General features: G+C 46.8%; 1 protein-coding gene across 2 annotated transcripts; it reads left to right on the forward strand.

Annotated features, from left to right (window-relative positions):
• The first annotated feature begins 1,423 nt into the window (after positions 1–1,423).
• FUS (FUS RNA binding protein) lies at positions 1,424–11,618 on the forward strand. Of its 2 annotated transcripts, none has more exons than XM_032605491.1 (15): positions 1,424–1,527; positions 3,084–3,108; positions 3,200–3,354; positions 4,103–4,247; positions 4,417–4,598; positions 4,814–5,021; positions 6,621–6,655; positions 8,157–8,189; positions 9,008–9,111; positions 9,470–9,599; positions 9,888–9,989; positions 10,125–10,248; positions 10,583–10,683; positions 10,799–10,946; positions 11,256–11,618. In XM_032605491.1, the coding sequence occupies exons 1-15, from the start codon at positions 1,515–1,517 to the stop codon at positions 11,293–11,295; spliced, it is 1,545 nt and encodes a 514-aa protein (XP_032461382.1). In that variant the 5' UTR covers positions 1,424–1,514; the 3' UTR covers positions 11,296–11,618. The 2 variants fall into 2 exon arrangements, with proteins under 2 accessions (XP_032461382.1, XP_032461383.1); XM_032605492.1 differs by having other exon boundaries at positions 4,106–4,247.
• Positions 11,619–13,315: the final 1,697 nt, after the last annotated feature.

A 13,315-nucleotide genomic window follows, 5' to 3' on the forward strand; every position in this document is an offset into this window, starting at 1 on the left:
TCACAATGCCCTCCCAGTGGGGGTGGGGTGGGTGACAGGGTGTTCAAGGGCCAATGGGGCCTAAGTCAGGAATTTAGTAGAAGTTTGTGGGCATAGCCCACAATTATTTCTCTAGGAAAACGTGTCTAACCTACAAAGGAAGTTCTGGAACCCACATCACAGGTAAGCTGGGAAGGAAAATCCGCATGGCACATGTACCAGGAATAACCTCCTTTGTCTTGTTTTATTCAATACTTTCAAATTTCCTTCTCTAGGCAAGGCTGATTAGAGTGCAAGTTGCAAGTTAATTTGAATTTCACTTTTTGTCCTTGCTCTTATAGGGAGTGAAAAGGCTTCAGAACACTTCAAAGTGTTCGCATAACCAACATAAGGAGTGTTTTGCAGCCACACAGACCTGGATTCAAATCAGGACCCCTGACCCTTAGCTGTTCTATAATCATGGATTGCACTCAGCCTGAGTCTCATTCTTCTTACCTGTAAAATGGAGATAGCTTTACCTTCTTCATAAGACTGTAATGGGAAAGCAATTAATTGTGCATTTTGAAATCACTTCAGCTCTATACAAATATCAGTTATTATTGGATCTCCACATTGGTTCCTCGGTAGGGTTTCAGGAGAATAAAGAGTAGCCCTTTATCAGTAAAAAGGCTGGGAAATCCCTGATCTAATCTCAGTGCTCTTTGAGATCCGGAGGGTTTGGGCTTTCCAGTCCAAGAGCTAGTCAAGCCAAGCTACTCGCGGGCCAAGCCGTGAGGGTGTGGGTGGGCGATCAGTGCTTGACCAGACTGGGACCCAAGGTTCCGGGATAAACTCCATGCTTTCTTTCATGGCAAGCGTCACAATCTACAAACCCTGATAAGGACTTCAGCAGACGCAAGCCTGAAAGACGATGAGTGAATACCTACACGCAGGGAGAGGGTCGGTGTGTGTTGTCGGTGGAGGAACACTAGAGCCGGAGAGGGAGGCTGGCGCCGGAGGGAGGATGCATTTGATGCAGTATAAGGGGAATAGAGCGCAGGAGCTCTCCATCCCAAGCGAAAGTGAGGCCCAGTGAAAGGGGCCAGCCTGAGGAATTTCGGTTCCCGCCCCTCGGCTCCCGGCTTTGACTACAGTTCCGCCCGCAACCGCCCTGGGCCCCTCGCCCCGCCCCCAGAGGGTAATCGGGCTGTACCATTATGCCACCATAGGGGTGAGGGTGAAACGTGGGCTTATTCCTGAAAAGCAAATATAACTTCTTTGTCAGAAAAACAGAGGATTATATGTATTACTTGCAAGGTTCTTAGTTAATACGCTTCCTTTCTGCCTGCTAGGGTCCTCTATACTCCCTGAAGAGTTGCAGGAGTCGGCCACGATTCCCCCTTTCCTTTACGCAGTTGGTGCGTTCCCCCGGCATGCGTAGGAGGGGAGGCGTACATAAACCTCGACCCAGGAGGCGGGGCTGCTCAGTCCTCGAGGCGTCGGTGCTGTGGTGTTGGAATCTTGCTGATTGTCGGCCTGTGCGCGCGTGCGCGGACATGGCCTCAAACGGTATGTAAGGGCGCGAGGCGGCGGTGGCGCGCCGGCCCCGGGCCTTGTTACCTTCCAGTCGGGCTTTTGTTTTTCGGTGGGACCTGGGCGACGATCGCGTGTAGGGTCTTCTCGCAGCACTGGCGGGAAGCAGCGGAGAGGGGTGGAAGGGGGAGGCCGATGTCGCCATCTTGTTTCGCTCCTCTGGCGCCTGGCGCGGGGCGGGAGGTCTTCCCTTCGCAGCCCCTTTCCTTGAGGTGAGGGTTGGGAGGGACACTTCTTGGTGATTGGAAACGTGAGGCATGGATGGAAATGCCCGGTCCCTGTAGCCTTTTCTCCTTCTCATTCCGAGCCTCGCGCTCGGGCCCGCTTTGTCGCAGTGCTGCATCCGGGCATTCGGAGCGCGCACGCGCTCTGCTGGCCCCTCCCCCCTTTCTGGCGGCGCGAACCCCCCCTCCCGCCTCGTGTCGGCCCTGCTTTTTGTCGCGAGACCCTTCGCTGGAGGCTCCGCGGCGCGCGTCCGGTTTGGGCCTTGCCCCCGGGGTCCCTCGGGAAGGGGCGGGACCGCCTCGTTCCCGCCTCGCTTGCCACGCGGGCGGGGGCGGAGGCTTGGGCCAGCTTAACGGCTGGGGGTGGTCCAACGGACTTGGGGACCCGGCCCGAGGTTTTTCCCGCCTAAATTTCCTCTCTCGGAGGTGGTTACTGAAAGGAACGGCCGCCCGAGGCCACACCTTCTCCCGGTCCTTTTGCTCTTTTCTGCGGGAGGAAACGCCTCGTTTCCTGTATCGGCGAGACGAGTGGATCTGGCCAGTGCGTCTAACATGTGGCGTTTTAAAAGCGCTTTCTCTTTCTTCGGTTCGCCGAGTCTCCCCACAGTCCCGAGGCAGGCAAGGAGGAGATAAGAAAACGCACTCGTGGGGAGCCACAGGGCTGGGGACTTGAGTACCAGTCGACTTGCCTCCCGAGGCGACCGCTCTTTGATGGTGATCTCTGTTGTTTGGGATCAAAGAGCGCTCTTCTCTTGGTTAGCTAGCTTTGCATTAAAAGCTTCCGTTTCCTGTCTCCAAGATTAGGCAAAGGGTGAAGAGCGGCCTCTTTGGAGACATTCTGGTTTTTCGGATTGAGAAAGTGGAGGCTACGTTCCGAACAATTCTGCCTCTGCCTTGAATTAAAACCTGTTCTGCTGAAGCAGCTGTGTGACTTTAGTTTGATTTTCGGTGATATCTTTGTCTTCGAGCGGGTGTGAGAAGGAAATGTGTGTAAATTTGTGCAGTTCCTGACATCGATTGAAGTTGCAGAAAATTGGAGCTGTTCACCAAGGCTCTTGCTTTTTCCAGTACTTAAGGCTTCTTGGTCTCTGTAGAAATTCGCCGTTTCTTTACTTTTCTTTATTGTAAGAAAACTTGACTACGGTCTGCCAGATTGCTCCTCTCAACTAGGGTTTCATGTGGGAATTTATGCCTCGTTGACTTTCCTCTCTGGGGGCCCCAAAGCTAGCTTGAGTTAAGACTTTTCGCTCTAGTCTACTCTTAGGGATGGTTGAAGGTAATATAATTAATTGTGTTTCTGTTTTTCAGACTATACTCAACAAGCAACCCAAAGGTGAGTGTCATTTCTGGGCTTCCAGAGTTTGTAAAGGGCAAGGGTGGCTAAGGTGTTTTTGTCTGAGAGCACGGTTTGTCTTTTTCTCCAGTTATGGGGCCTACCCAACCCAGCCTGGGCAGGGCTATTCCCAGCAGAGCAATCAGCCCTATGGACAGCAGAGTTACAGTGGCTACGGCCAGTCAGCGGACACTTCAGGCTATGGCCAGAGCAGCTATGGTAGTTCTTACGGACAGGCCCAGAACAGTGAGTCTCTTTTAGTGGGTCACCCCACCTCTTCCTGCTGTTTCTGAATGTTGCTTTTTTTAAACCTAAGCAGTGCTGAAATGTTTGCTTTAACCAGTCTATGACCCTTAAAGCACTTCAGCGTTTGAGTCCTTTCAAACAAAAATACTTAATTGGTTTGTAATTGTTTCCTATTATTTTCTTTGACTTTTTACTTTTCTATTTATGTTGCACTTTTCCCCATTTCCCCTAAGAGTGAAAGTGAAATGGGAGGGCGGGGTGTGTGGGGGGGAGTATTGCCTAAAGGGAGAAAACTTTTAGATACTTAAAAGGGAGAAAACGGCTTCCTTGAAGATGTTTGAAGTCCGACTGCTGTATATATCACATGATACACCAGGAGGTGGAATTTGCCCTGAGGTCCTGAAGTGTAAATAATATGGGGTTGTCTTACTGTACTGCACACGTTATGGGCAGGTTAAAATGCTGTTAATTTATAGGGATCTCTTGGGCTGTGATTAGTGGTGGTCCTGGAGGCTGGCTTTGGTGTGGGTGGGATGAGATTGGAACTCTGAAGTTGGAATATTAAGCTTTAAGGTAAAAGAGAAGGGTAATCTCTGATTGTGAGTTGCAAGATTTCCAAGCATCTTCTAAGAGGCTGACTTTTCAAGTATGGGAAGCATTAGGTGGTATATAATGTTTTCTTCAACACATTCCCTGCCTTTTCTCTTTCATCATAGTTTTTGTGACTTCCTCTTTCTTTTTCTTCTAGCAGGCTATAGCACACAGTCAACTCCCCAGGGATATGGCTCAGCTGGTGGCTATGGCAGTAGCCAAAGTTCTCAGTCGTCTTACGGGCAGCAGTCCTCATACCCTGGCTATGGCCAGCAGCCAGCTCCTAGCAGCGCCTCGGGAAGGTAAGGAGTTGTGGGGAGAGGGGAGAGGACTGAAAGATTAGGGGTGCATGAGTGAGCATGAGGACTAACGGGGGTGGCCTCTGTTGGGTACAGAGAATGGGGTGTACTGAAAGTGAAAGAAGGTTTTGGACATGCTGGCATTATGATTCTGTTTTTTCCTTTTCCCTAGTTACGGTAGCAGTTCTCAGAGCAGCGGCTATGGGCAGCCCCAGAGTGGGGGCTATGGCCAGCAGTCTGGCTATGGTGGACAGCAGCAAAGCTATGGACAGCAGCAAAGCTATAATCCCCCTCAGGGCTATGGGCAGCAGAACCAGTACAACAGCAGCGGTGGAGGTGGAGGGGGTGGTGGAGGTGAGATGTCTTCAGCTTTGTCTCATACCTGCTTTTTGTAAGGAATTGTATCCCGCTCGACCCTTTCCCTAAAAGGTTCTTAAAAATGTTGCGCTTTTGTTTCCTAGCTTCATTTTAATTTTTTTTGTCATTTATCACCTGGTGCAGTTGAACTGCTTTGTGCCACCTCACAGTCTGTTTTGTGTTTCTTAAAGGCATCCTTTCTTTCCTGACAGGTAACTATGGCCAAGATCAGTCCTCCATGAGTAGTGGTGGCGGCGGCGGTTATGGCAATCAGGACCAGAGTGGTGGCGGCGGCTACGGGGGAGGCCAGCAGGACCGTGGGGGCCGTGGCCGGGGCGGTGGCGGTGGTTACAGCCGCAGCAGTGGTGGCTATGAACCCAGAGGTCGTGGAGGTGGCCGTGGAGGCAGAGGCGGCATGGGGTAGGTGTCTTGTGAGCCAGGGAGTAACATCAGTGAGCATTGTGGGGGGTTGCATGAATCTCCCTTGAAGCCTAGTCCCTTAGTGCATGGTTAGTCTTATTCTAGAGATTTGTGGGGGCTTTGATTTAGGAGCATTGACTGTATCTTCTTCATACATCCCCATTTTATTTTTGTGAGAACTTGGGAACCTGAACTTCTACCCACACCTCTGTATAGAGATTTGAGTACTGACATTTTTATTTCTGAAGAAAAAGAAACATGGGTGTATATGGATTGGAGTCATTGATATCCTAGGCAAGAAAAATGGAAGTAAAGGCTTCTTTCTCTGCAAGGGAAACCGATGATCCCACTCCTGGTAATAGGGAAACTTGTTACTTGTATTCCCATGTGTCCTCTGAGGAAGTTGTAAATGGTTAACCTGACTTGAGCTTCCAGGAATTGGCTACTCTCTCTTTCTGTATTCTGTAGTCATTTGAATCCACGAGCACTCATTTGACTGACAGTAATGATTTTGTGTGTGACTTGGTTCATGGGGCTATCTGAAGTGTGCAGACCTTTTGGACAAAATACAGTACGCTTGACAGTGGTATCCCACCTATTTGCTCCACTGTCCCCCTTCCTCTGGTTACTTGTCCAACTGGACCTTCTTTCCTCCCCTTCCTGCTGAAGTTGAAGTAAAACCTTAGATTTAATGTTAAAGCACTTGTCAAATCTGTTGGTAAATATGATTTGAAGGACCCTACTCTGTCTCCCTTGAGAGGGGAGGAATATCAGTGTGTTACTCCTTTTTGGGAAAAAGTAGGTTTTTTAAAGAGTTTGTGTATGGTAAGTATTCAGAGGTGGGTGGGGGCAATCTCAAAAACCGTACAAAATAAGGAAAACTCTGTTGTGTGCGTGTGTTTAATGCAAAACTTTAAAAAGAAAAACAACTGTTAATGTGACTGTTAACTTGCTCTGCATTTTATGTGCCACAGGTATGAAAGGTGACATTGCAAAATACTCCGCTCTTCTCACAGTGTTAGAAGGGGTGACCCCGGGGGTGGGGAGAGATCAAAAACAGCTCAGTAGTTAGGGTAGGGCTTAGCCAAGTTTGTCTCGCTTTAAGGGGAAATTGCCTTTGGTTTTGACTTTTTATGGAACAGGGTTGGGTCTGCTTGCTGCTTTCAAAGCAAAAAACCACAAAAATGTGTTCAGGGCTACCCCAGCCTGGTGTGAAATGTCTTCTGGGTAAATCGGGGGTAGGGTTTTTAAACCAACTACTGGGTTGTCATCCACTCGCGACAAGAGGAAAAAACATCTGCTACGTCGGAAGAACGACCAAGGAAAATGGGTCTTTTTTTTTTTCCAGAGGAAATAGATATATAATCTTTTAAAGCAAAATCCTTAAAAATTGTGTCTGAGAAATTGCACACGTGTGTGTGACATGCTCAAAGGTCAGACAAGGGGTGGTCAGGAAGGGGAATGTATTTTAGTAGCCATTTGTATTATCATTTTCCCAAAACACCTACCCATGTTTGGGGAATGTTGAACAAAATCAAAAACCGCCCTTTTGTAGCCGTTGGAAGCTTCATGTCCTTTCTTCTAACTTGTCTTCTCCAGCGGAAGTGACCGTGGTGGCTTCAATAAATTTGGTGGTAAGTGAACAGAGTTTCCAAAATTCCCAACTCCCAGCAATGCTTTGTCTGATTGTTCATTTGCAGATGTCTTAGCGTGTTTTAAGTGTCAAAGGTTTTGGAGTGTCCAGAACCACCTCCAGAAAGGGGTGGGGTAGAATGCCACCTGCTGCCAGATGTGTGCTAACCTGGAGGCAGGCAGGGGTAAGACTCAGCAGGCATCTGGTACCAATTGGGTTTGACCCAGGTTAAATAAGAGGTGTTTAAGTAGGCCTCTGACAGGAGTGTTGCCACACCCGGCACTTAGTGAGCACCGTAATGAGAAGCTGGAGAGTGTGCTGGAACACGTGGGGCCGACTTGGCTTTAGGGTCCTTTTGATCAGTGTGTCCGAGGTTAGTGTGTGTGTGTGTGTGTGTGTGTGTGTGTGTGTATAACAATCTCCAAATGTTTTAATTCTGGACGAGGGATGTGAACTTTTGCCCTGCCCTGAGGATGGTGAAGTTGGTATATATTTATATATTAAATACTGAATGGTGTCAATGCGATTCTACATACACGCATTTAAACTCAAGTCAGATGGGCAAATAGAAACTAGCTCTGGGAAGGAAGGTGTGGACTACTTCCAAGAAAGGTTGGGAGTATGTGTGGCTCATGGGAAATAACCAGGTCTTAAACAGCACAAAACTGAATTCATGGAAAAATGGCAAATTTGAGAAGTCTCCCAGTAAGCTGGAACTTTTCTGGTTTGGTTAACTAACAAAAGGTTTCTTGATTTGTCTCAACATTTAAAGCCAAAGGCTTGGGTTCATGATTTAGGTGTCATTGAGTGTGGGTACAATATTTATTTATGATGAATTCAGATAAACTTTGGTCAAAGATGGTCTCTGGAAAAAAAATAGAGGCTGCATTATGGAAATAAGATTTCTGGTCTGTTCCCTGGGACATGCTTAAAAAATACAATAGCTGTTATGTATGATTTTTATTTTCATGTGGTTTTGGGGGAAACAAACATGGTTTTAAGAATGGTTTCTAAAGATGAAATTAAAAATTGTTCTACAAGGGATAAGTGTCTTTGGTGTTAAAGTTTGGAGAAACTGTATGGATGCATATCACATTACTGGTGGTGAGCCCATTTCTCTCTGGGGTGAGAGAACAGGGCCAAGCTATGAGTTGGTTAACTTCAAGGGGTCTCCCTCCTGGCCCTCCCAGTCTGTGCTGAGGACATTTCCCAGCCTGAGCTGGGGGAGGCAGCATTTTCTGAAATGTGGCGTTGTCCCTGTGGGGACTCAGGTTACATACAGATCTTAAGAAAGGGGCCTCTGTCTTCCCCAGACCTGCCTAGGATTTTTCTCTGGGCAGGCAACCCAGGACAGGGTTTGGAGTGAGGCTGTGAGCACTTACCTGATATTTTGCAAGTTTGGATTTGGTGTGAATTTTTCTCCTTGTCTTTCTCAGCCTGTTGACTAACGGCTCCTCTTTCCTTGTTTTTTTGTTTTTTGTTTTTTTTTCATGTCACTTAAGGCCCTCGGGACCAAGGATCACGTCATGACTCTGGTAAGTCCAGAGGTGGCATGAAGGAATGGCTCAAGTGGTATCAGGACTTTTCCTGGATGTTCTTTGAAACTTAAAGGGATGTGAAGAACAGGGGTAGAGAAGAAGGAAAATGTAGGGAAGGGAGTTTAGGTGTAGCTGTACTTAACAGTGATTTATAAATGAGCCATGTTATCAGAAATACCTGATATGGTGATTTCCTCTCCCAGCAATTTAGGAGGTCTGGGAGGAGCCCGAGAATTTGCATTTCTAACAAGTTTCAGGAGATGCTGATGCATCTGTGTGTGGACCATAATCCTGAACTGCTGGTTCAGTAAGCAGTGGCTTTTAAAAATGGGGATCGTAAAAAAAAAAAAAAATGGGGATCGTAACCAAATTATTGAACAAAAAGGACACAGAAAGGGAAGCACTTAGTGTACTTTTTGTTTTAATTATGTTTATATACTGGATTTTAGTGTAAAATAGGTTTCTTAACTTGGGGGTCTTAACGTTGACAAACAACGGGTGTACTTACTGTGTGGTTGGGCAGTTAACTCCTGAGCCCTGGTTTCTTAGTGAGTATCAACATGTTTCAAAGGGTAGTTGTAAAACTAAATTTAAATTTGTGAAGTGGCTGGCATATTGGTACTCAGATAATAAAATAGAAGGGATGGGGATTTCTTTTGTCCGACCTAAACCAAAGTATATTGCTTGCTTTAGAATTTTTCTTTGAAAGCGAAATAGCAAGTATTAAAGTTAGGTTATTAAGAGTCACTGACTTGTTTTACCTTTGCTTGTTTCCTGTCTTCAAATTCATGTTTCTTTCTGCGTTTGACAAGCAGAACAGGATAATTCAGACAACAACACCATCTTCGTGCAAGGCCTGGGCGAGAATGTTACAATTGAGTCTGTAGCTGATTACTTCAAGCAGATTGGTATCATTAAGGTACTTGTGGAGCAGAGTGGGTGCTTTCTATCAGTGCTGCAGGCTTTTGGATTTCACACCTTAGTGAAAAAAAAAAGTCTTAATGGTTGCCTGCTTAATTTGTTGAAGAAAGAACATTAGCCTTTGCCATTTTTTAAAGGGAATCACATTTTAACACAAAGGAGGCACAATTGATAAAAAAGGGAGTGTCTAAAACTTTTGAATTTGTAGTCTATAATCTTTACTTTCATCTTTTAATATTGAAGTGAGAAACAGTTATAGTTGATGGCTTTAATTCAAGTTACGTGAAATAGAAAGGTATGGTTGTGATAGTGCTGTCTTCTTTAAGACTGATGTTACCTCATGTTGATTTTTTCAGACAAATAAGAAAACAGGACAGCCTATGATTAATCTGTACACAGACAGGGAAACAGGCAAACTGAAGGGAGAGGCAACAGTGTCATTTGATGACCCACCTTCTGCTAAAGCAGCTATTGACTGGTTTGATGGTATGTATGCGGAGGCTGGCAGGGGTGGGGGACAGGGTAACTAGCTTTGGGAAACGGCCTGTGTTTTGAGGATTTCTGTGAGTCTTCCAACACTCCTATTTGGGCGTGGTCTTATTTTTTCTTAGGTTTCATGAGATTGTAAACATTTACAAGAAGGCAGAGTCTTCTCTTGATTGTACCATGTAAACATTTACAAGAAGGCAGAGTCTTCTCTTGATTGTACCAATTGTGTTTTTGGACCCACAGGTCTTAATAAAAAGTCTCTTTATACCTCCTTTATTTCTTTAGGTAAAGAATTCTCTGGGAATCCTATCAAGGTCTCATTTGCTACTCGGCGAGCAGACTTCAATCGGGGTGGTGGCAATGGTCGTGGAGGCCGAGGGCGAGGAGGTGAGGAGCTACTTCTGCTGGCGTAAGAGGTGATGGGGAGAGAAGGGAGGGAGGATGGTAAGGGTTTGCATGGGAGAGAAGGTTAGGTTAACCAAACTTGGAAGCGGAGCAGACCTATTCTTGTGTCTGCACTAGGACCCATGGGCCGTGGAGGCTATGGAGGTGGTGGCAGTGGTGGCGGTGGCCGAGGAGGATTCCCCAGCGGTGGCGGTGGCGGTGGAGGACAGCAGCGAGCAGGGGACTGGAAGTGTCCTAATCCGTGAGTGAAACTTCTTTAATTCTTTTCTCAGCCCTCTTACACGTGTGCCCTTTGGTACTATGGTAGAGCTTGTGTTTTCTGACTAATAGATGTCAAAGGTACACTTTGACAGGCTTGGCCAGGAGTCACCTAGGTGAGGTAGCTCTAGTGGGAAAGATATTGGACTGGGTTCAATAACCTGCAGTTTTTGTCTGGCTCACTCCTGAGAAACAAGCCCTTTTGCTTTTCCGAGGCCTCATTTTCCTCACGTATCTGTAAGGTAACTGGAGTGTTCGTAATTCTAGGTCTTGTCTTACCGGCCCCCGGCCCTGACTAATTGTCTTATTTTCCTCAGTACGTGTGAGAACATGAACTTCTCTTGGAGGAATGAATGCAACCAGTGTAAGGCCCCTAAACCAGATGGCCCAGGAGGGGGACCAGGAGGCTCTCATATGGGTAAGGAAGAGGCAGAGCTGGTGATATGGAGTTGGGATCAAAAGGAGGCTAGAGGGAAGGTAGGAGGAATTTGGGGGATGTGATATGGGGATATATCATATTTCTTTTTTCCTAGGGGGAAACTATGGAGACGATCGTCGTGGTGGCAGAGGAGGCTATGATCGGGGCGGCTACCGAGGCCGAGGCGGGGACCGTGGGGGCTTCCGAGGGGGCCGGGGTGGTGGGGACAGAGGTGGCTTTGGCCCTGGCAAGATGGACTCCAGGTAAGTAAGACTCTAAATTGAAATGAAAGTAGAGCAGTTGAACAGAGGTCATGGGATTGCAAGGTTTTGGGACAGTGGTTTCATTTTGAGGGCTAGGTTGGAAAGCTGAGACTGTAACCATAGTGGGTAGGGAAGGAGGGAAGGAAGATTATCTGGGGGAGCTAATCTGTAGACTCCCACGTACTCTCTATACCTATAGGGAGATATGAGCTAGTTCTTGGGGTTGGGTAGCAGGGGCAGATAGGATTTCTGGGGTGGGGTGGGTAGAGAGGTTGGTAACTCAGACCTAATGGATACTCTTTCTTGCAGGGGTGAGCACAGACAGGATCGCAGGGAGAGGCCGTATTAGCCTGGCTCCTGAAGTTCTGGAGCAGCTTTCTTCCTGTACCCAGTGTTACCCTCATTATTTTGTAACCTTCCAACTCCTGATCACCCACGGTTTTTTTGTGTCGGACTATGTAATTGTAACCATATTTCTGGTTCCCATTAAAAACCATCATTTTAGTTAAATTTTCTTCCTCTTCCCCCTCTTCACTGTCCTGGAGCATTGATGTCCAGGTCAAGAATGTGGGGAGTTTTCCTCTTTCAGATCAACCTGCCTTATGGGAACTGGAATAATTTGTTTGTTCCCGCTTAGCAGGAACTGGAATAAAGTGTTTGATACTTGTTTCAGGGAGAAAAGGTCAAGTGTATCCTTGAAAGTAGAGATTAAACTTTTCTGTTATGGTAAAAACTAGATGAATGAAAGTGGTAAATGAGAAACGTGGTGTGTTGGCCCAGAATTGTCCAACCATTTGGAAGTTTTTCTTTTACCATGTTTATTCACATGCTGGTTTTAGTGAGTTTATTATAGTAGTTCTATTCTTTTTTTAAGGCCTCTTGGCTCTTCTGGCACTTTTCTGAGTGGGGCTCAAACAAATTAGGTTGCTTTGGGGGTGGTATTCAAGCTTGATCATGATTGGAGCACATAGTTATTAGCCAGTTGGGTGTTTTGAAGGAAGGAGAGTAACTGAGCACCTACTTAATGGCAGGTGTTCCGTGGCTTTGCTCACTTCATGACCAGTGCATGGGTGATGTGGCTCTCGTTTCTCAGGAAATGGTCGACCCCAGGATGGAGTCCCTGTCTGATCACTTCATTTTCATTTCTTGGCATTTCGTTCTGAAATCATTGTTCTGAAGGGGACAGACTCCTATCCCAAACGTTGTTTGCCTAGGCCTTAAGAGGATGCTAAATTTTAGGGAAAGAGACTTGGGAAGGAGAGGAGATGGTAAAGGGGGGAAGGTTAGCTGGGAAAGTAAGGTAGAGGCAGTTCTTTATCTTTCAGGGTGGCTCCCCCGCATTAGTTTTCCTGAAGGTGGGGCTTTGGTAGGTGTCTTTAGGGAGACAGTGGTCTAGCTGGGTCATGTTTACATCCTGCCTATACCCAGAGGGCTGAGGTCATTGATAATTTTAAGAAAGGCAAAGGTTGGGGCCGATGAGTTGAAACCTCAGACTCTAGTGCCTGTCAACCTTAACATTCCTTTCCTGACCCCAAAAATCTCCCCCCCTGCCTTTTTTCCAGCTCAAACTGAGTTTAGAAAACTTGCCCATCCCTGCCAAGCAGTTGAATTTTAGTTATACAGAACTGAAAATTATAGCCAACAGCAACAGGCTTCTTTGCTGTCAGAAGCACAGCTCGTAGAGTGCCTGGGACCCCTGTGGGAAGTGCTTTTTCTCTTGGTTTAAAATTGTCAAGTATGCTGTAAGTGTCCTCTTCTTAGGAGTTGTTTCGTCTTCCAATCTCTGGTAACTTGAGACGGAAGCTGTGGCTTTGTCAAAAGGAATAGCTGCTTTATCCTCCCTACTGTGTGGAGGTGCTCTACCAAGAGTAGGTGGAGAATGGCTGAGCTGCCCCAGGCAGTGCTTTCCTTTGGCTTACTGAACTTGGTACGCTTGAGAAACCCTCAGAATTAGAGCCGAGGATATGGCATCGTTTCTCTCCCTGGTGTGTTCAGCTGATGCTTGGTTTGAGTGGCACTGCCCATGTCTCTGAGAAGTTTATTGTGTGTGCTTCACCGGGTAGGGTTCTGGTGTTAGGGTTTCGTTGTGGTTCCTTCATCCCTACTGCTAGCGGTGAAGGAGGTTGAAGCTCTGGGTGAGACCCAGTTACTGACTGGGACTGTTAGTATTTAGTTCTTGTCCTTTAAAGGGCTTCAATGATGGGCTTTGCTCTTAAGTAAAAGAAAATAGAGTCTCAAGTGTCTAGTGGGTAGATCCAGTTTGGAGTCCTTTTCCAGGAGAAAAGAATGGATGACGACAGAACTAGCAACAGAGGGAATGTTGTTGGTTCTGGTGCCAGCTTATCCATTGGCGAGAAAATAGGAGTGAG

Source organism: Phocoena sinus, chromosome 15 (assembly GCF_008692025.1).
Source record: "Phocoena sinus isolate mPhoSin1 chromosome 15, mPhoSin1.pri, whole genome shotgun sequence".
NCBI classification, from domain to species: domain Eukaryota; kingdom Metazoa; phylum Chordata; class Mammalia; order Artiodactyla; family Phocoenidae; genus Phocoena; species Phocoena sinus.

Coding starts and splice junctions, on each gene's coding strand:
- FUS (XM_032605491.1), top strand. Junction 3,355..4,102: donor TTACGGACAGGCCCAGAACA/GTGAGTCTCTTT, acceptor TTTTTCTTCTAG/CAGGCTATAGCACACAGTCA. Junction 5,022..6,620: donor GGAGGCAGAGGCGGCATGGG/GTAGGTGTCTTG, acceptor TGTCTTCTCCAG/CGGAAGTGACCGTGGTGGCT.